We start from the raw sequence: 20315 nt of genomic DNA on the forward strand, positions 1-20315 counted from the left end.
CCGTCTCTCCTCACCCTCCACCTCCGTCTCTCCTCACCCTCCACCTCCGTCCCTCCTCACCCTCCAACTCACCCTCCACCTCCGTCTCTCCTCACCCTCCAACTCACCCTCCACGTGTCTCTTCTCACCCTCCACGTGTCTCTTCTCACCCTCCACACGTGTCTCTCCTCACCCTCCACACGTGTCTCTCCTCACCCTTCACCTCGGACTCTCCTCACCCTCCACCTCGGACTCTCCTCACCCTCCACCTCGGACTCTCCTCACCCTCCACCTCGGACTCTCCTCACCCTCCACCTCGGACTCTCCTCACCCTCCACCTCGGACTCTCCTCACCCTCCACCTCGGACTCTCCTCACCCTCCACCTCGGACTCTCCTCACCCTCCACCTCGGACTCTCCTCACCCTCCACCTCGGACTCTCCTCACCCTCCACCTCGGACTCTCCTCACCCTCCACCTCGGACTCTCCTCACCCTCCACCTCGGTCTCTCCTCACCCTCCACCTCGGTCTCTCCTCACCCTCCACCTCGGTCTCTCCTCACCCTCCACCTCGGTCTCTCCTCACCCTCCACCTCGGTCTCTCCTCACCCTCCACCTCCGTCTCTCCTCACCCTCCACCTCCGTCTCTCCTCACCCTCCACCTCCGTCTCTCCTCACACTCCAACTCTGTTTCTCCTCACCCTCCACCTCACCCTCCACGTGTCTCTCCTCACCCTCCACCTCACCCTCCACGTGTCTCTCCTCACCCTCCACGTCTCTCCTCACCCTCCACAAGTGTCTCTCCTCACCCTCCACACGTGTCTCTCCTCACCCTCCACACGTCTCTCCTCACCCTCCACCTCCGTCTCTCCTTACCCTCCACCTCCGTCTCTCCTCACTCCTCACCCTCCACCTCCGTCTCTCCTCACCCTCCACCTCCGTCTCTCCTCACCCTCCGTCTCTCCTCACCCTCCACACGTGTCTCTCCTCACCCTCCACACGTCTCTCCTCACCCTCCACACGTCTTTCCTCACCCTCCACACGTCTCTCCTCACCCTCCACCCGTCTCTCCTCACCCTCCACACGTGTCTCTGCTCACCCTCCACACGTTGTCTCTGCTCACCCTCCACACGTGTCTCTGCTCACCCTCCACACGTGTCTCTGCTCACCCTCCACACGTGTCTCTGCTCACCCTCCACACGTGTCTCTCCTCACCCTCCACACGTGTGTCTCTCCTCACCCTCCACGTCTCTCCTCACCCTCCACGTCTCTCCTCACCCTCCACACGTGTCTCTCCTCACCCTCCACACGTGTCTCTCCTCACGTCTCTCCTCACCCTCCACACGTCTCTCCTCACCCTCCACACGTGTCTCTCCTCACCCTCCACACGTGTCTCTCCTCACCCTCCACACGTGTCTCTCCTCACCCTCCACACGTGTCTCTGCTCACCCTCCACACATGTCTCTGCTCACCCTCCACACGTCTCTCCTCACCCTCCACACGTCTCTCCTCACCCTCCACACGTCTCTCCTCACCCTCCACACGTCTCTCCTCACCCTCCACACGTCTCTCCTCACCCTCCACACGTCTCTCCTCACCCTCCACACGTCTCTCCTCACCCTCCACACGTCTCTCTCCTCACCCTCCACCTCCACACGTGTCTCTCCTCACCCTCCGTGTCCCTCCTCACCCTCCACGTCTCTCTCCTCACCCTCCACGGGTCTCTCCTCACCCTCCACGGGTCTCTCCTCACCCTCCACGGGTCTCTCCTCACCCTCCACGGGTCTCTCCTCACCCTCCATGTCTCTCCTCACCCTCCACACGTGTCTCTCCTCACCCTCCACACGTGTCTCTCCTCACCCTCCACACGTGTCTCTCCTCACCCTCCACACGTGTCTCTCCTCACCCTCCACACGTGTCTCTCCTAACCCTCCACACGTGTCTCTCCTCACCCTCCACACGTGTCTCTCCTCACCCTCGTCTCTCCTCACCCTCCACATGTGTCTCTCCTCACCCTTCACACGTGTCTCTCCTCACACTCCACACGTCTCCTCACCTTCCGTCTCACCCTCCACATGTGTTTCCTCCTCACCCTCCACATGTGTCTCCTCCTCACCCTCCACATGTGTCTCCTCCTCACACTCCACATGTGTCTCCTCCTCACCCTCCACATGTGTCTCCTCCTCACCCTCCACATGTGTCTCCTCACCCTCCACACGTGTCTCTCCTCACCCTCCACACGTGTCTCTCCTCACCCTCCACGTGTCTCTCCTCACCCTTCACGTGTCTCTGCTGCACGCCTCACACTGCTGCACGCCTCACACTGCTGCACGCCTCACACTGCTGCACGCCTCACACTGCTGCATGCCGCTGCACGCCACACACTGCTGCAAGCCTCACACTGCTGCACGCCACACACTGCCGCACACTGCTGCACGCCACACACTGCCGCACACTGCTGCACGCCGCACACTGCTGCACGCTACACACTGCTACACGAAACATTACTGCATGCTGCACGGCACACACTGATGCAACCGGCACACTGCTGCACGCCACACACTGCTGCATTACTCACTGCTGCATGCTGCACAACACTGGTGCACGCCGCACACTGCTGCACGCAGCACACTGCTGCACGCCGCACACTGCTGCACGCCGCTGCACGTCACAGTGCTGCATGCCTCACACTGCTACACAAAACACTGCTGCACGCCGCACACTGCTGCACGCCGCACACTGCTGCACGCCGCACACTGCTGCACGCCTCACACTGCTGCACGCCGCACACTGCTGCACGCCGCACACTGCTGCACACCGCACACTGCTGCACACCGCACACTGCTGCACACCGCACACTGCTTTTATGCGAGTTTATGCTACTGACATTGTAAATGACAATGCCTTTTACTTGTTTTAAAACCAAAACATAAATAAAAGGCATTGTAATTTTACAATGCCAATAGCTCAAACTCTTATAAATGCGAGATCTATTGCATTGCAAATGCTTGTTGTGGATAAGCTCAAAACTTGACATGGCAATAGAAAGGTAAACCTGATGAGTGTCTGACAACTTTTGTGCGGATTTGTTAAACAGTGCCAATTTTATTACCAAATAAACAATTCTTTGAACCCTCATCAGATCACCTTCAAACTGAGAAAATCAAGACTAGACTAAGCATGGTAAGAGGCTGCTAAACTTAGTGCAGATCCATGAAATAGTACCATTGTTATTAGCAAATAAGAAATGTTTTTATCGCACTCCCCCTCCGACCTACTGGATATGCACAAAAAACCTGGAATACCTGCACTGAATGTAGCTTGCTAACTGCCTGCCACATTCATGCAGAATCATCCAATAGTGCCAATGGGATTTATATTTCAGCGGACACCATATCCGTCACCGTTGTGAAGGAGTGACCCATCCGCCAAGATCTAAATCAGGCCCTTAATAACTAATGAACATTTAATTGCCCCTACCCTTAGATTTATTGGCACAAAACTTGACGTACCAATAGAAATTGAATCCTTCTGAACGTATGCAAACGTTTGTGCAAATTTGTCACACAGTGCCAAAGTTATTAGCATTCAATCTCTTTTGGCACCACCTTTAAAGTGAAGCCCCAACCTATTGAAGATCTGCACAAAGTTGAAAGTACCACAGATAAGCTCAACAAGCCAAATTTCACATATATTCATCAAACGGAGCTTAAAGTTCCAGGCAATTTAAATAATATTGTTTCAACTATTAAGCTACAGAAAAGTGTTAACCATTTCAAGCCTGACACCTTTTGAAAAGCTATCATCTCACAAACTACTGTAAAAGTTTAGACAGAACCAAAGTAAAGTTCTATTTCATGCTATGTTTGGTGCAAATCTGTTTAGCTCTTTTTGCTGCGCCAGTGAGCAAAATTTCCTATTGCAGCTAAAATGGGAAAAACATCTTTTTGACATATCCCTTCACATTTGGCATCTCTACAGAACTGGACACAAATTAGCACGCAGGACCTTTCTGCTTATGCTAAGAGAATGCCAGATATTTTTTTGGGGAATGTATTTATTTTTATTTTCTTGATCACAGCGCAAAACCACATCAGATATACAAAGCATCTTATTTCTGTGTACATTATAAGTACAGCAAGGTCAAAGAATATTAATTCATAAATAATCAACAACAACAAATATTGTCTGTCAACGGGGTTCCTTGTCATCCCTCCCCTCCTCCCTGGAATCACCCCTATCCCCTGATCTACTGTAAATCCGTGAGTTGGGGGCGCTAGAGGGCGCACAGCAAGATGGCCGCTCTGTAGAGCAGCTCTGCTGGCCGAGCTTATAATCCATCAATTATCCTGCATCATCCGCCCTCAACTAAGTTCATCTCATCGAACTAAATATTGGTACAGGCGTAAGAAAACAACACAGCCGGCAGCTGCGAACGTCGAAGCCGTCTTTACAGCGATACAGAGGCGAGAGAGGTCAAGGGCCTACAGCGAACACGAGGTGAGCTGCATCCGGCCTTTGCAGTGAGAGCTGGTGTGGGCCACGAGGGGTGCTGGCTTTGAGGGGCGGTGTGGCGGGGGCGCGGCGCCTCTGGACCTGTGCTCTGGGGACCGCGGGGCGTAGATTAAGGGCCGGTAAGCTCCTGCCGCTGTTGGTAATCGGGCAGGGAGTGTAAGCTGCCATCGGCTCTCGCGGTCTGCAGGCGCGGGGGGTGCGGGTGATTGCGGCGCCCTACCGCTTCTCACGGCTCTTGGCCGGAGCCCTGTGGGGGCTGCCCAGATTGGATACTGCGGGGCTAGTTAGTGTCTCCCTGGTGCGCGCGCGGCAGACCCACCTTTCAGCTGTAAGGAGCGGCGGTGATGGAAGTGGAATGTGAGATTCATGGGAATTTGGGGGAGAGGGGGGCTAACATTAAAAGCGGGCAGCGGATCTCCCCATTAGACGACCGTACTTGTACGTACTGTAACGATGTAACATATGGTTAGGTGGTGCCGCCCGGCCTCCGGGATGTGGGCAGAACGGCTGTGTATACTGCACGGATAAATGGTTGCGGGGGGCGGGAAACCTGCATTAATGACAATTGTCCTGAGTGTAATACGGTATATATTTGGTCTTGCAATAAAAATGGTTTGACAAAAAGGAGCGGCGGTGGCACGGGAGTGAAAGCCCGCCTGCTGAGGTGCCTGCGAGTGCTGCCTGTGGCCCCCCGGAGAGATTCCCCAAGGCCGGCGGCGGTATCATCAGCTGTAGCGGGACTGAGACGCCCTGTGGGCTGGCGATGTGTGTGCCCTTAGTGCTGCTGGAATGACTCCTGAGTGCTGTGCTGCGGTGGAGCTTCAGAGGGGAGCTGGCGCCATTGTAACTGCCCTTACAGAGAAATCCGGTGCAGTGCTCAATCATAGACCTGCTTTCTCTTTGCTAGTGCGGCTGTGGGCTCGTGAAGGCTGCAGGTCCCAGGGTGTTGCCCCATCGATGATAAGAGAGATTGCGGCTCTTCTGGATTACCTGCTGGACATAAGTGACGCACTGACCTCACGCTAGACAGGCAGATTTGGGTTGACGCACTGCTCTCTCCATTGCGCTGCTGGGCCGATATTCTGAACATACGCAGGCCTGTGCCCCTCCTGCAAGCCTGGTTTCTATCTGACATTGTGCATTGTGGGCAGGACTGACGTGTGTTAATGGTTGAGTGCATCCTGCATAACGCGGTGCCGTGGAATACATAGTGGCTCCTTCTCATCGCCTTACTGGACCTTTGGGGGCTTGCCGCCAGACGGAGCGAACCTCACCTAATTTTTTATTTTTCGTTCCGGGCCTTGCTCCTACCACTTTCGGTTGAAGGCATCATCATGGGTAAATCCGACCGGGGCCAGCCAGGACTCATGCTTGAACCACGTAAAACCAGCCAGGCTCCCCAACATGCAGCTTCTGACTCTGAGGCGGATGTTCCCACTGATCCTCTTACAAACATTGAAAAAACTCTTTTAGCAGTCCAGGCAAGTCTTCAGACCATAGACGGTAAGATAGATCAGTTGAATCTACGCATGGAAGCCATGTCCGCGAAATTAGATAAACATGCGCAACGCCTGGGAGAAGCGGAGATCCGCATATCTGACGTGGAGGATGGTCTACAACAAGTTACCGACAAAGCGGCATCTATGGAAAAGGTACTGGCAGTCATACAGGCCCGTAATGAAGACTTGGAAGCTAGATCGCACCGTAACAACATGAGCATTACGGGCCTGGCGGAGTCCACAAACACAGGCTGGTTGGAAACATATGTGGAGGATCTTCTCTGGGAGCTCTTTGGGGCTGAACACTTGTCGCAGGTCCTGATAGTGGAGCGTGCACACCCTTCGCTGGCTGCCCGTCCCCCTCCAGGGGCACCTCCGCGTCCTATCATTGCCTGCCTGCTAAATTACAGGGCTCGAGACACTGTACTCAGGCTGGCGCGTGAAAAGGGCCCCATCACGCATCAAGGGAACAATTTAACCTTTTATCCTGACTTCACAATGTCAGTTCAGGAGGCCCAGAGAGAATATCACCCTGTAAAGAAACTACTCATCGCAGCAAAAATTCCGTACGCCATGCTATACCCTGCAAGACTGCGCATAGAGGACAATGGGAAACACAAGATTTTCATCTGCCAGAAGACGGCGTTGGCATTTGCTAAGTCCCTTACAAGACGTAGTGGCTCCTCATCGACTAATGTGGAGGCTGGTGCTGGAGGCAGTAGTGCATTGACAGATAAATGATGGCGTCCGCTACCCACACGGGCTGTCTTAACCTGTATTATTGTGTTACTGCTGCGCTGCAGTGTCTTCCATTATCTCTGCTGCCGTGTTAGCTTTAAATAACAATGTGTTATTCATTGTCATGTACTGCTTTGATGCTATCACTATTGATTGATAGAAATATTTACTTTGCATTGAGATTTTGTTATTGTGAGATGTTGTAACACTTTAAATGCGGGTGCTATAATGATGGCTTGGCCACCTTCTGTTCTCACTGGGAGAGTTACTGTGCTCAGGCGCCCCCCTCATGGGTGATCCCCACAACTAGTTACTCCCATGGTTTTATATTTGGGAAGGGTTCTGGGAGGTTCGGGAAGGCTTTGACACATTGGGGCCGCTAAAGTGGGTGGGGGTGTTGGTGGGTGGGGGGGGGGGGGTGTGGTAAGGTTTGTTATCATGACTGATTATGTTTTTGAATCCTTTACAGTGGCATGCATGTTCGTTCAAACAACCATGGCAGTACTTGCTCCCTAGTGGGGGTGGGCAGTCTTGTGCGTTGGGCTATGTGTGCATCAGTTATAACTTGCGGCACTTTGTACATGGTACTATGATGTCCATCTCATGCTTAACATGGAATGTGAGGGGGCAAAACTCGCCAAGAAAGATTTGTCAGCTTCTGGCGCATTTAGATCGCCACGGTGTTGGTATTGCCCTTATACAGGAAACACATCTGACACAACTAACGGATAAAGTGGTAGGAAATCGTTGGGCTGGATATCGGATTGCTTCATCATACTCATCTTATAGCTGAGGTGTCCTCACCCTTGTCAAAAATGGTGTCCCATTCACTGCGATCCACACTCACTCTGACACGGCGGGCGCTATGCTATTCTCCATGGGAAACTGATGGGCTCGCTTGTTATTATTGTTAACACTTATGGTCCTAACACTGACGACCCTATGTTGTATGAGAGTATGTTTGCTATTCTCCGTACACTCCCGGATGCTATCATTCTTTGGGGGGGGGGATACCTCAATACCCATTTGGATCAAACTAAAGATAAATCAAGTGGCAGGGAGGGTCGCTCACCTGGGGCAGCGAGAGCGATTAAAGAGGGTATGGAGGAGATGGGCCTGATAGATGTGTGGTGTCATAGACTCCCCGATACGAGGGAGGGCACACACATCTCTACAGCACATGGCAGCTGGTCCCGTCTCGATTACTGGTTGGTGAGCAGGGAGGCTGTGGGCTGGGTGGCGGAAGTGACTGGACTGTCGCGTACACTCTCGGATCACTGTCCTGTCTGCCTTATCCTCTCCATCCCGCAGGCTGTTCCTAGGGCCTTCACGTGGCGCTTTAGGTCTGAGGCGCTGCTGGACCCTCTTTACACCGAGACGATTCGAGAAGCTGTAACACAATATGTCGAACATACCAAGGGGTCAGTAAATAGCGCTGGGGTGTTGTGGGAGGGGTTTAAAGCCACTATTCGAGGCCCTTGTATCAGCACAACCTCTGGAATATTAAAAGAGCTGAGAGGACAACTGTCTAAGCTAGAAACCACGCTCAAAAATCTAGAACAGGAATATGAAGCCGCGCCCTGTGACTTGACCCTAGCTTCCCTTAAAGAACCTATCCTTGAACATTCAGCTATGGCGGAGGAAGAGAGGAAGTATGTCTCGAAACGATCTAGAGCACGTGCTTACGGTGAGGGGGGCAGACCAGGACATTACTTGCCAACAAGATTAAATATCGACTGGAGAGAGAGCTGATTCTTAAAATCACTGATGAGGCGGGCCACGACTATCACAATGTACCGGACATAGCGAATCAATTTCGGCACTTTTATGAAAAACTGTACACCTCCCAAGGGCAGACTGACGTTGCCGATTTTGATGATTACTTCTCGCAGATAGCCATCGCGTGCGGCCAGAGGGACTACCTTAATCAACCGATCATGGTGGAAGATATTCAAATGGCGATAAAAACGTTACCTAATAAAAAAGCGCCGGGCCCCGACGGCTTCATGTGTGAATTTTATAAAGCGTATGTTGAGGAACTCTCCCCCGATTTAATAGGAATGTACGTCGAGGCGTATGATGTGGGTCATCTACCGCCGTCACTACGCGAGGCGCTAATCATCACGCTACTCAAGAAAGATAAGGCCCCCGCTAACTGCGAGTCATATAGACCTCTGTCACTCATTAATCCAGATGTAAAGATCTTGGCGAAGATTTTGGCCACTCAACTTCAGCCGCTCATGCAAAAATTGGTTCTGCCTGATCAATCAGGTTTTATCCCAGAGCGATCTACCTCCCATAATTTGCGAACATTATTTGTCACACTTCATACTCTCAATCCAATATTGGCGGCGGTCATGCTTGACGCCGCCAAGGCATTTGACTCTATAGAATGGAACTACCTTTTTTATGTCCTGCAGAGGATGGGCATCTCACCCCTCTTTATTAACTGGGTGCATCTTTTATATGCTTGTCCGACGGCGCGAGTGCGTGTGGAGGGCTACACATCAGACCCGATACAAATTACTAGGGGCACGCGGCAAGGGTGTCCACTCTCACCGATGTTGTTCGCTCTGACACTGGAGCCCCTAGCATGTTTTATTCGACAAGTTCATAATGCGCGGCTCTTAACTTTTTCCATCGGCCTGTAATTATATCTCTTTACGCAAACGACATGCTGCTCTTTATATGTGAGCCCCGCACTTATTTAGCACCAGTTCTTCGTGAATACATCCGCTTTGCGCGTTTTTCTGGGCTGAATATCAACTGGTCCAAATCCATAGTGATGCCGCTGACAGAGAGCACTACCCCGCACAAACTCAAATTCCCTCTAGTGTGGGCCACGGAGGCGGTAAAATACTTGGGAGTATGGATTCACCGTAATCCGGAGATCGTTATTTGCGAAAATTACGAGACCGCCACTGCGATGCTGGAGCAACACGTAGATAGATGGGTAAAACTCCCTCTCTCGCTTGCAGACCGTATCGCACTAGTCAAAATGGTGGTGTTATCCAAATTTTTAATATTTTTTCAGTAACATACCGCTTCAACTGACACAACACTTTTTAAAAACTTTGCGTGCCTTGTTGCTTCGCCTCATTTGGGGTGGCCGTCAAGCGCGGGTGAGCTGGAAAACTCTCACGCTGGACTACAGACGCGGGGGTTTCAGCGTACCTGATTTCTATCTTTATTATCTGTGCGCACAAGCACAATATGCACACTTCTGGTTCTCCTCACATGCATGGGTCCCTCATGTAGCAGTGGAACACTGGGACGCACACCCCACCCCACTGAGCTCCTTGCTAACTTACAGCACTAGGACCTCCCCCCGCAAAACTTTTAACACCGCCAACACTACGATTGCCGCATGGCAGGCGCTAGGCCGAGAGGCAGGAAAACTACCATTGAACTCCCCGCTATTACCAGTGGCATATCACTCACGCGTATCTGTAACACATGAGCAGGGTGCATTGCGTACACTAGGGCAAGTGGGCATAACCAAGATGCACGATTTGTACCCAGGTGGCACTTTTCTGACACCCAATGACATGGACTACATTCAGAATAAGATGCCGCTATAAGTGTTTTACATGCATAGGCTTAAAAAGGCGTTGCAGATTCACCACCCCACATTCCCCTCGGAGCCTCCCGAAGCACTGGCGCTGCATACACTCCTCATCGCCCCTACCCGACATAAACTAGTCACCAAGTTATATTGTGCGGCTCAGGAAGACAGAATCCTCAGTTGTGACAGGAGTCTGGACACCCGTAATACGTATCTTGATCCACCACTCACACAGAAGGAATGGGAAATCTGCTGCTAACTTACTAGTGCTCTCACTTCGAATGGCAATTTGCGGATAATACATTTTAAATACTTACACCAAGTGTATTATAACCCACACAAGCTTTTTAAATATGGACTTAGGGACACGGATGCGTGTAAGCGATGTGGGGCTTGGGGGGCGGATTTCTGGCACCTAGCCTGGACCGGTGGACGAATATCGGACTTATGGGCTGCAGTGACCACCACACTATCAAAGATTATTGGGATTTCACTGCAATTCTCCCTACAGATATGCTTGCTGGGTTTCGTTCCCTTCATAAAAGGCGCTGCAGGTAGATTGGTTAGGGTAGCGCTGCTTGTTGCCAAACGTCGGGTGTCACTGGTTTGGGATAGTACACTGAGCCCCAAAGTGGACAAGTGGCTTAAAGATCTGTCACTCTGTAGAGAAAATCTGGTCCTGTATGCGGAAGAGTTGCAACCATCCTCACGACCACAAGACATTGGAGCCTTTATTGTCGTACCTACGTACAGTACCACAACCCGATACACATGCAGCTGATGCCCCGTAAACATATATGCCACATGCTGTAAGAAACAATGCCAGCTGGTTTCATACCATGTCCTTGTATAATTCAGACATAGTCACGAGTTGTTTATGTTCTGTCTTATTCTTTTTTCTCCCTCTCTGTTTGTATGCTGAAAATTCTTAAATTCGATCACGACGAATTGTATGCCGATGTTCCACTGTCACGGTGCACTGCTTTGGCTTTTTGTGGCTGTATTATTTATACAAGAAGCTGTGAAAATCAATAAAAGAAAAATAATAATACTGTGAATACGTGAGTGTCAGGCCGTAGTAAGCGAACCATGGCTTCCATATTTTCCAAAACTTTTTGGGGCATCCCCTTGCTTTGTATGTTGTTTTCTACCCCCAACATATACATGTCCATCCCTCTTCGCCATTCCTCCAGCGTTGGATTAGTATCCGCTCCACACGCCATTTTGGCTACTACCAGGCCCAGCTGGAGCAGCATCAGTTTCACTTTAGGGAGATCAATCTCCGTGGGTATACCCAGCAAAATGAGCACAGGGTCTGGGGGTATTGATTCTTGTAGTATAAGCTCCAATTCTTTCAGAAGTGTGCCCCGGTATAGCTGTGCATCCCCAAATAGTGTGAAAGAAGGTCCCTTCCACGTGCTTACATTTCAGGCAATTGGGGGACTCCGCTCTACCCATCTTATGCAGTCGGGCCATCATAATACATTCTGTGAAAATACTTAAACTGAATCAATCGCAGCCGCGATCTGATGGCTACCTCCCTCGGGTGCATCAGGGCCATTAACCAGTCTAGATCTTCTATGTCTCCCAGATCAGCCTCCCAGTGTGATCTCAGTTTCCGCATTGGGTCAGGTGTATTATTCATGATCGTCCTATAAGTCCACGACACTGCTTTCTCTCCAATGTCACCCGTCAAAAGACGCCCTTATAGCGGGGCATATTCTGGGAGGCCCTCCATCAACATGTTGCGCCCGCCAGGCATGCCTCAGTTGCAGATACTTAAAGTGTTGCGTCCTATTCATGTCATATTCTAGCTGGAGGCGTAGGATCGTCACCAGCTCTTTATGATATACTATGTCCTTGAGCTGGGAAATACCAACCATATACCATTTCTGAAAGCATTTCAGTTTGACAAATTTCTTAAGTTGTGTTCCCACCCAAAGCGGGGTTTCCTTTGTCACCCGGTTTTCCCACTTCATGCGCCTCTCTGCCTTTTTCCATACCATTATCGCTGTTTGCGTGGCCGGTTGCAATTTTGCAACACCGTTGCTCCCATAAAGGTAGTAGGAGTATGGCCTATACAAGAACTGAGTGTGCTCAAGTGCATATGCCGACTGGTCCCTCTCGCCGAAGGCCCATTCGTTGATTACTATCAAACGAGCAGCCCAATAGTAAGTGCGTAGGTCCGGCAGGGAAATACCACCATTATATTGGTTACATTGCAGCTTCCCTAGCGCCACCCTAGGAAGCTTCCCTCCCCAGAGGAACTTCCTCAGGATGTTATCAATTTTGATGAACACCTCTTCCGGCACGGACTGGTAGGTATTTTGCAGATCATACAGAAACTTCGGGAGGGTTATCATTTTAAAGAGCGCTGCTCTTCCGAGCAGTGTTAGGGGTAGGGAGGCCCATTGGTCTAGCTCTAAACGGAATTCCCCCAGTACCTTATAGAGGTTCCGCTCCTGTGCCCGTTGCCTATCTAACGTTATGTGGATACCCAAATATTTTATCCCAGTGGTTGCGACCTGTAGTTAGTTGGCTGGGATAAACGATAGAGAATGCCAGATTTGGTGCAGATTCATCCAAGGGATCCAAAATTACAGGAAATAAAAAAAGCCTTTTCAACGTCAAGTGTGTCTAAACCGTAAATAAAAAAGTGGCGACCCCCACTATGTAATATACATACTGCATATAGAAGGAGGAAGAGAGAGCGGGGGGGAGAAAGAGAGCAAGAGAGAGGAAAAGAGGGAGAGGGAGAGGGAGGAGGTGGAGCAAGAGAAAGTGGGGGCTCTATAAATACACACCATACCTGTGAACTGAAACATGCCCAATGTTTGGCCAATTTGCAATGCTTTTTTTCTACATTTGGTATTCTGGAATGGCACTGCACACTTAATATTTGAGGAAGGTCCAGAACAACATGGGTGCAGTTCTGAAACCAAATATCGTACAAAAACACTTGTATAAGAACCAAAAAAAAATGTACTATCTAAAGAAAGCTATAAAAAAACATTAACTTTCCTCTTGCTATGGAGCTCAATTATGTTAAGAGCAAGAATTAGAATGACAGACCTAAAGAAAGTGCAACAAAAAAGGAGAGTTTACCTTAGTATGTTTGACAAATTTGCGGCAGTTGACCATCCACCAGCCACCCGAGAGTAATCTTGCTTCAAAACCATGCTACAGTATTGGATTAGATCGTAGCTGTATATGTCTTCTTTGAGTTTCTTTGATTCTTTGCTCACTGATGGCACACTTTTTAATATTTCTGGGAAAATTAGAAAGCATTAAAATATAGCGGTAAGAGAAAAAAAAATTGTAAATGACTTCACTGTATGCACTGAGTTCAGAGGGGGAACTGGTATACTAAAATAAATTACCTTTCAGCTTGAGAAGTAAAACAGGAACATTGTCATTGGAACTTTCAGCAACTTCAGTAGCCAGAGACAATATTCTTCCATCAACATTCTCTGTCTTCATAGGGGCCATTTTGCCCTATTATAAAGGCGAAAAGCATAAAACTAAGTTAAGTGTCAATTTTTATTAAGCTCATACCAGCACATTGCCTGTACCTAAAAATCTCTGACTAGTCGATTTTGGCAGAAAAAAGACACCAGGAATGAAAACATAGCAATATGAGATTACACATTGTGGCCAACCCAGGAATATAACCTGGGTCACATCATTCCAAATTGAAAAACAACGTCACTAATTCATGTATGTGCAATAATATGAATACATTGTTGATACTGAAATCACATACACAGACAGACACAAACACCAGTCCCTTACTAGTACCGCTATGGAAATGTTATGGTAGACTCACACCAAGGATGAGAAAAGTAAATCACAATTCTGTCAATCACTCAAGAGAGCAACTGGATGAAAATTGTGGTAAAGCACTTGAAGTCCCAGATAAAGTATGCTGCCGGCCCCCTCCAATACTAAAATTCAACAATTTTACCACAGGCAGCAGTTTTACCTGACTGTCCAAATATGGAAAACCTTTTTTTAGAGCGACCAGAACTGTTAGCACCGGATTTATTCTATCCAGAATTCAATTCTTAATAGTGTTTTTATTCTAGCTGTTTTAGAGCAATGTTGAGATTTTCAAGGCGATATCCTATTTTCTTTGTGGAATCATTAACGTTTTGTGGAATTTCGGGACCAAATTAAGCATCATGGATGTGAGGTGGGTATTAGCAATCCTTGAATTTACAGAGAACCATGCTATCTGAGCGCAATAACAACTTGTTTTGGCACATCATCATCATTTTTAAGTCTCACCTAGGCAGAGCGTGAGCTGTCTCTTCGAGATATGCTATATTCAGGAGATTGTCATGAAGCTCTGCCCACTTTCCACTCATCTTTTTGATTGGCTACTGTCACTGTCCTTTGTAAATGATCGCTCTTCATTGGTCAATAGGCTTAGTAGTCCCTCCTTAGTTCTGCCTTTTCTCTTCTTGTAACCTCCCATGAGGGGCTGAAAAAGCTGTAGGATTTTGCTAATATGGGTTCAATGATTGTGTATGCAGAATTATAGAACTGGGCAGTGAACCTGTGTGGGCCTGGTGCTTAGCCAATTTTGGAAACGTGATAGGGTCATCTAAATTATCTTTTCGGTTGGTGTTATACAGATGGTTCCTAGGTTCACCCGTTCCTGGTCTGATGAGTTATCTTCAGCTTCATATATGGTCCTTAAAAAGCTTGCTAAAGACACGACCAGTACTCCTGTTCAGCCTGTGCAGGTGTCCATGTTTAGACCATCTCCCTTTCATTCCCTGGATTGGAGGGCCTTGTCAAATTTGATCTCCTGATGGAACCTGCATGTGACCGCATTTTTTTTTCTAGCTTTTGTGTCACCAGTTTAGCTGACCTGATGCCCATGATTTAAATTTAAGGACACATGCAGAAACACAGTTGGAGAAATCTTTGGCCATCATGAACTAGGCTGCACACTTAGGGGCAGATGTATGACCTGCAAAATAGAGCTTTGCAAATTGCGACTCATTTGCGACTCGCAATTTGCGAGACGCTATTTGGCATGTACAACAGAGTGTTTAACACTGTTTGCGATTCCCAATGGGGGTCGCAAATTGTGAGGCTCATGAATATTAATGAGCCTCTCGCAATTTGCGAGCCCATTGGGAATGACAGGCCCTCCCAGGGATGGTGGCCTGCTGGGCTCAGCAGGCCACCATGTCTGGGACTGTTTTTAGATAAAGCAGTTTTTTTTTTTTTTTTAGAATGCAGCCCGTGTTCCTTAAAGGAAAACGGGATGCATTTAAAAACAAATTTTAATGAAACGTTTTTGTTTAATTTTTTAAGGGCAGGTAGTGGACCCTGGGACCACTGCCTGCCCTTAAAAAATATTTTTAGAGACAGTCACAAAGTGGAAGGGGTCCCCTGGGGTGGTAATTTGCGAGTATTTTGCAACCGCAATTGCGGTCACGAAACATTCATACATTGCTTTGCAGAAGCCATTAGGAAGGGAACGCCGCTTCTTAATAGCGACTCGCAATTCCTAAATAGCGAGTCGCAAATAAACTGCTACTCGCTATTTAGGAATAGTACAAGGCCCTGGGCCATTTTGCATGCACAAACGGGTCGCAAACCCGTTTGCGCATGCAGTTTAGGGTCGCACATCTGGCCCTTAGTGTGTTGCAGAAATCAACACCCACTTTGCCTTGTGACACAGTTTACAAACATTATGCAGGCCTTTTATCCAACCCAGTGACTTGAAAGAGACTAACAGAGAAAGCATCATTGTACTTTTCCCACCACAATTACTCTCTTAGGTGGAACTCTGTATGGGCGACACTTTGATCTTTCATGCGCCCGCAGAACAGTTTGCCTTGTTAGAGAATCGGATGGTAGAATAAAGTTACCTGTCAGAAGCAGTCACTCCTTTGAGCAATTAGTCCCTGCTAGATGTCCACGAGTGCTTGAAGATTCTTCTATTCCTTTGAGGTACAGTGAAAAGTCTTTCTTAGACTCACCCACTTGCAGGCATTAATCTGATAGAGGCTTGCACAATGTTAGGTATCTTGGTGGCTCTGAATGTTGCACCTCTCAAAATACTCTATGCACGTTATTCCATATACTCAACTGCTTTGCATTACAATAGGTTGGTAAGTCTTGGATGGCGAGACACTCTGCTAGTTTGTCTGTCTCAGGCTGACAAATTGATTTTCTAGCAGCTGTAAAATCCATTTGTAGGTTTCACCTAAGGCAGGGCATGTGTTGTCTCTTGCAAGATGTTTTGTTACCTTACAGGGGGCTAAGAGGCTACCCATTGCTTGGCTTCATTGTAACTCTCATTTTCTTGCTTCTTATTCATCTAGGCGTCCTTGCTCTTCATGTGCTTGTCCGTACCCTAGAGCGTGGACTCATTACTGTGCCTTTCACTGCTTGGTTTTTTTCAGATGCTGCTTTTAATCTTTTTGTTTAAGCATGCTACGAATGTGTGTCCTTTTTCAACTGTCAACCTTGAGTACTTCACCTCCCAAAGTTGCTCGCCCCCCCCCTCCCTCCGTATGCTTGCCCCAGCCACCCCAACCACCCTCCATTGTCTGTTTTCTTATCACCAGCCCCTCCCGACCACCCTACCCTGTCAGTCTGGTTGCCCCCAGGCCCTACCTCACTTATCTGTCAGGTAGACGGGAGCACCTGACATCCACACTTCATTGTAAGTGTGGTTGTCCATGCCCACTTTCCATTGTTCAAGTGGCTGCTCCACCCACTGTCTGTTATCTATGTGGTTACCCCTGCCTCTCCTGCCCACCCTCTGTTGCCTGTGTCCTTATCCTCAGCAACCCAACCAACCACCATCCTTTGTCCCATATGCTAGTCCCCAGACCCTCCCAACCAGCCTCTGTTGTACGTGTGGTTGCTGCCAGCCACACCACCCATTCTCTATTGTGCATCTGCTGTACCCTATGTCTCCCACCCACCTTTTGTTGTCCGTGTGCTCCCCCAACCCCTCCCACAGACCATCCATTGTCTGTATGCTTCCCTTACCCCTCTTGCATGTCCTCTTCCCTCACCTGTGTCCTTCTCTCTCTCCCTCCTTCCGTGTTGCCTCTTTAAAATAAAAAAATTAAAAGCATTAGCACCAGTCATGTAATTATGCTTTTTTAAATATTACTTAAACCATGCTGCACAGTGGTTGTGCTGCTGTACAGCATGGCTACAAAACATTGCAAAAGCCAATAGCTCTTATAGGCAAGACCTGTTGGCTTTGCCGGTTCTTTTTTATTTGCATAAGTGTCCAAACCTTATAATAGTGGAATGAGTGGCTTTGGAATCATCAGGAACCACAGATGCATGAATAGATGTGCATGGCTCACTACATGATCTCTATGGATTACATTTTGAATTACAAGGAAAGTTGTCCTAACAAACTAAAGGTCCAGCTCACCACTGACTTAAAGAAACTTGAGGGGTGACCCCTGCAAGCCACGTGGAGGGGCCCCCTCTAGACTCAATTAGGAGCTTTCTGCACAGAATCCTGCGTTGATATGTCCCGCTTGGGGGCGTCCCGCACCACGTGGGCCTGTGCTACACCGCTGCTGCTGACACTACACAGAACTCTGGAGTACTGGCTTTTCTCTTGTAGCAGTTCTACACCGAATGCACCAGTGCTGGTAACCACCAAACGTTTGTAGGCCATAACTGGATCAAAGTAGACCATGGCTGAATCTGTCAGTAATGACTCCTTGGTGGTTTGATAAGTATGTTCATGACACAATGTCCACTCACTGTTCGCTGGGCATCAAATTACTCAGAAGCCAGATATGGGATATCTGCCCACAGCTTAGCTTAACATCCACATAACTGTCTCATGTCTGGATCATTCTGTCTGGTTACTAATGCACAACTAATTAGAGGCTGCACTGTATGCCTGGCCTAGTATGCTGAACGTGTCTGCCTCAGTTTCCCTCGACAGGCATCCACAAACTCAGCTGGCTTTCAAGAAGCAAGGTGGTCGCAGGCACTGCTTGTTTAACAGGGCATGATGTGATCCTACCTACTGAAGTTATAAGTGAATGAGCGAGGGTACTGTTTCCTCATTGTGCCCTCAGCTGCAAACAAAGTATGTATTTTTCCTAATAAGCAGTCTATATCAGAACTGTTTCAATTCCCTTTTCTTCCAAGATACTAATGGCAGCAGAGTATGCATCCCCGGCTAATTTCCATGGCTTAAAGACAGACTTATGCGTTTTAAATGCAGCGTGCCTTCTTTGATACTGACAGTTAGTTTTATATACAGAGATAACTCTGCATCAGGCTTCTCCAATGAGTAGTTTGTGAGCTACTAGTAGCTCTGCGCCTTCCTTTAAGTATCTCTCCTGGGAGCAGCCCAGCCTACTAAATTAGAAGCTTTTGCTTGGTTGAATGAAGAATGTGTGTATAAGTAAATTGAAAAGTGAGTACTTCAGATGGAAATGTGTACAGTTAAAAAAATTATCAGCTGATGTTTGGAGAAAAATTGTTTAATTTCCAAAATATGTTTAAAGCTGATTTTTAAGTGATATATCATGCGGTGTTGAAGACTTATTATTGCATTTTACTTGGTGCACGGGCACTGCTGCTACAGCTTTTATGCAATGGCCATGAAGAGGTTTTTACACATTAACAATTTTTTTTACAGTACTGTCTGCCCCAATGCCCAAAACACTGAGAGGATTACTGCTGGTAATCTTGCATATGATGGCCACTAATGTAACCTCTTCTGTTGTGTGACATTAGCACTAATCCAATTCTAATAATGTCAACAGCTCTGGATGATTTCATTGAACATAAGTAGCTCTTATTAAAGAAAAGGTTGGAGACCCCTTCTCTATACAACCTAAGAGATAGTGTCTATAAATCATGAACCGTTATGTTCAAGATACAAATTGCTATGAACTTTTATTTACCCTTGAACAAAGTTGATGACTTGTGCAACGTTAGAGTGTTGTAAATAGACATCTCCACTGAGACATGAACTGAAGGACAGACATGCGCTTTATTAACACAAGCTAACAGCTGTTTCAGTTTGCACAGGTGCCTAGTGGACCACTTTAGCGTTCAATATCTTTAGCCAGTCCTGGCTTTTATCCAACATCACTTTGCACACTTAGATACTTAATGCATACTTACAGAGAAAAATAACTACAAGTCCCAAAATGTAACTATTGGTTGACTGACTACCGGCGTCACACAAAAATGCAAGGGCACTTGACAACTGAGGTGCTGGCAACAATTGAGAACGTTTTCATAGCTGTGTAAGAATCCTACTGGAGAAGCAGCAAGGAGTAGATTTTACTCAGACTGGTTTCAGACACAATTGAAGCCAGTAAGTCAAAAGCAAAATTGTACACCTGTCATACACTACAGTTTCATTTTCGACAAAGTTGATCAGGGACATCTATGGTTTAACTACCAGTGAAGTATTAAAGATGTGTTATTATATTATTCATCTTCCCCAATATATTTAGGTAAGAATAAAAGTAACAAATGGGGCAAATTCCTTGAATGAGGATTTCAACAACCAACGGGCTTAAACAAGAGTGCATATTGGCATTCCTTTTGTTTTGTTTAGATATGGATGACCTATCTACCATCCAACAAAACACCAACAGCCATATGGTAAACTTAGATGGGATCTATGCGGATGACTTGGTCCTTCTTGCAGCCATGTCAGTGGTTCCTTCAGACTGCTTAACGTGCTTCCCACATATACCCAAGAAAACACATTGACAATTAATAGACATAAACCGAGTGTAGGAGAGTAGGGTCTGCTTTCTATGTTCACCCCCACTTTTTGCTTTTGCTTTACTGGTTTTCGACTTAGATGTGGCTGTGGGCCTGCTAATCAGACCCACCGCCCTGCTGTTCTCTCTCTAAATTAATACTATGTACTTTAGGTGCATAACCCAGTTGGATAGGGTCACCTTATTGGCCCCTGTACAGTGTACCCTAGGTACCCAGGGCATAGGTGTACCCTAGGCCTACCAGGGGCTGCAGCATGTATTAT

At 48.0% G+C, this 20315-nt stretch overlaps 1 protein-coding gene across 7 annotated transcripts in view; it reads right to left on the bottom strand.

Annotated features, from left to right (window-relative positions):
• IQCB1 (IQ motif containing B1) overlaps positions 1–20315 on the bottom strand; it is a 242569-nt gene that overhangs the window by 200007 nt on the left and 22247 nt on the right. For 4 of the 7 annotated variants that reach the window (XM_085647521.1, XM_085647524.1, XM_085647526.1 and 1 more), the window contains exons 2-3: positions 13675–13789; positions 13400–13562 (exon numbers count right to left, since the gene is read on the bottom strand). In XM_085647521.1, the coding sequence (XP_085503647.1) occupies positions 13400–13562; positions 13675–13783 (272 nt within the window). In that variant the 5' untranslated portion in view covers positions 13784–13789. Of the gene's footprint in view, positions 1–13399; positions 13563–13674; positions 13790–17314; positions 17378–20315 lie in introns of all 7 variants that reach the window. The other 3 variants (XM_085647522.1, XM_085647523.1, XM_085647525.1) reach the window with 2 other exon arrangements.

Source organism: Triturus cristatus, chromosome 3_2 (assembly GCF_964204655.1).
Source record: "Triturus cristatus chromosome 3_2, aTriCri1.1, whole genome shotgun sequence".
In the NCBI taxonomy this organism is placed as follows: domain Eukaryota; kingdom Metazoa; phylum Chordata; class Amphibia; order Caudata; family Salamandridae; genus Triturus; species Triturus cristatus.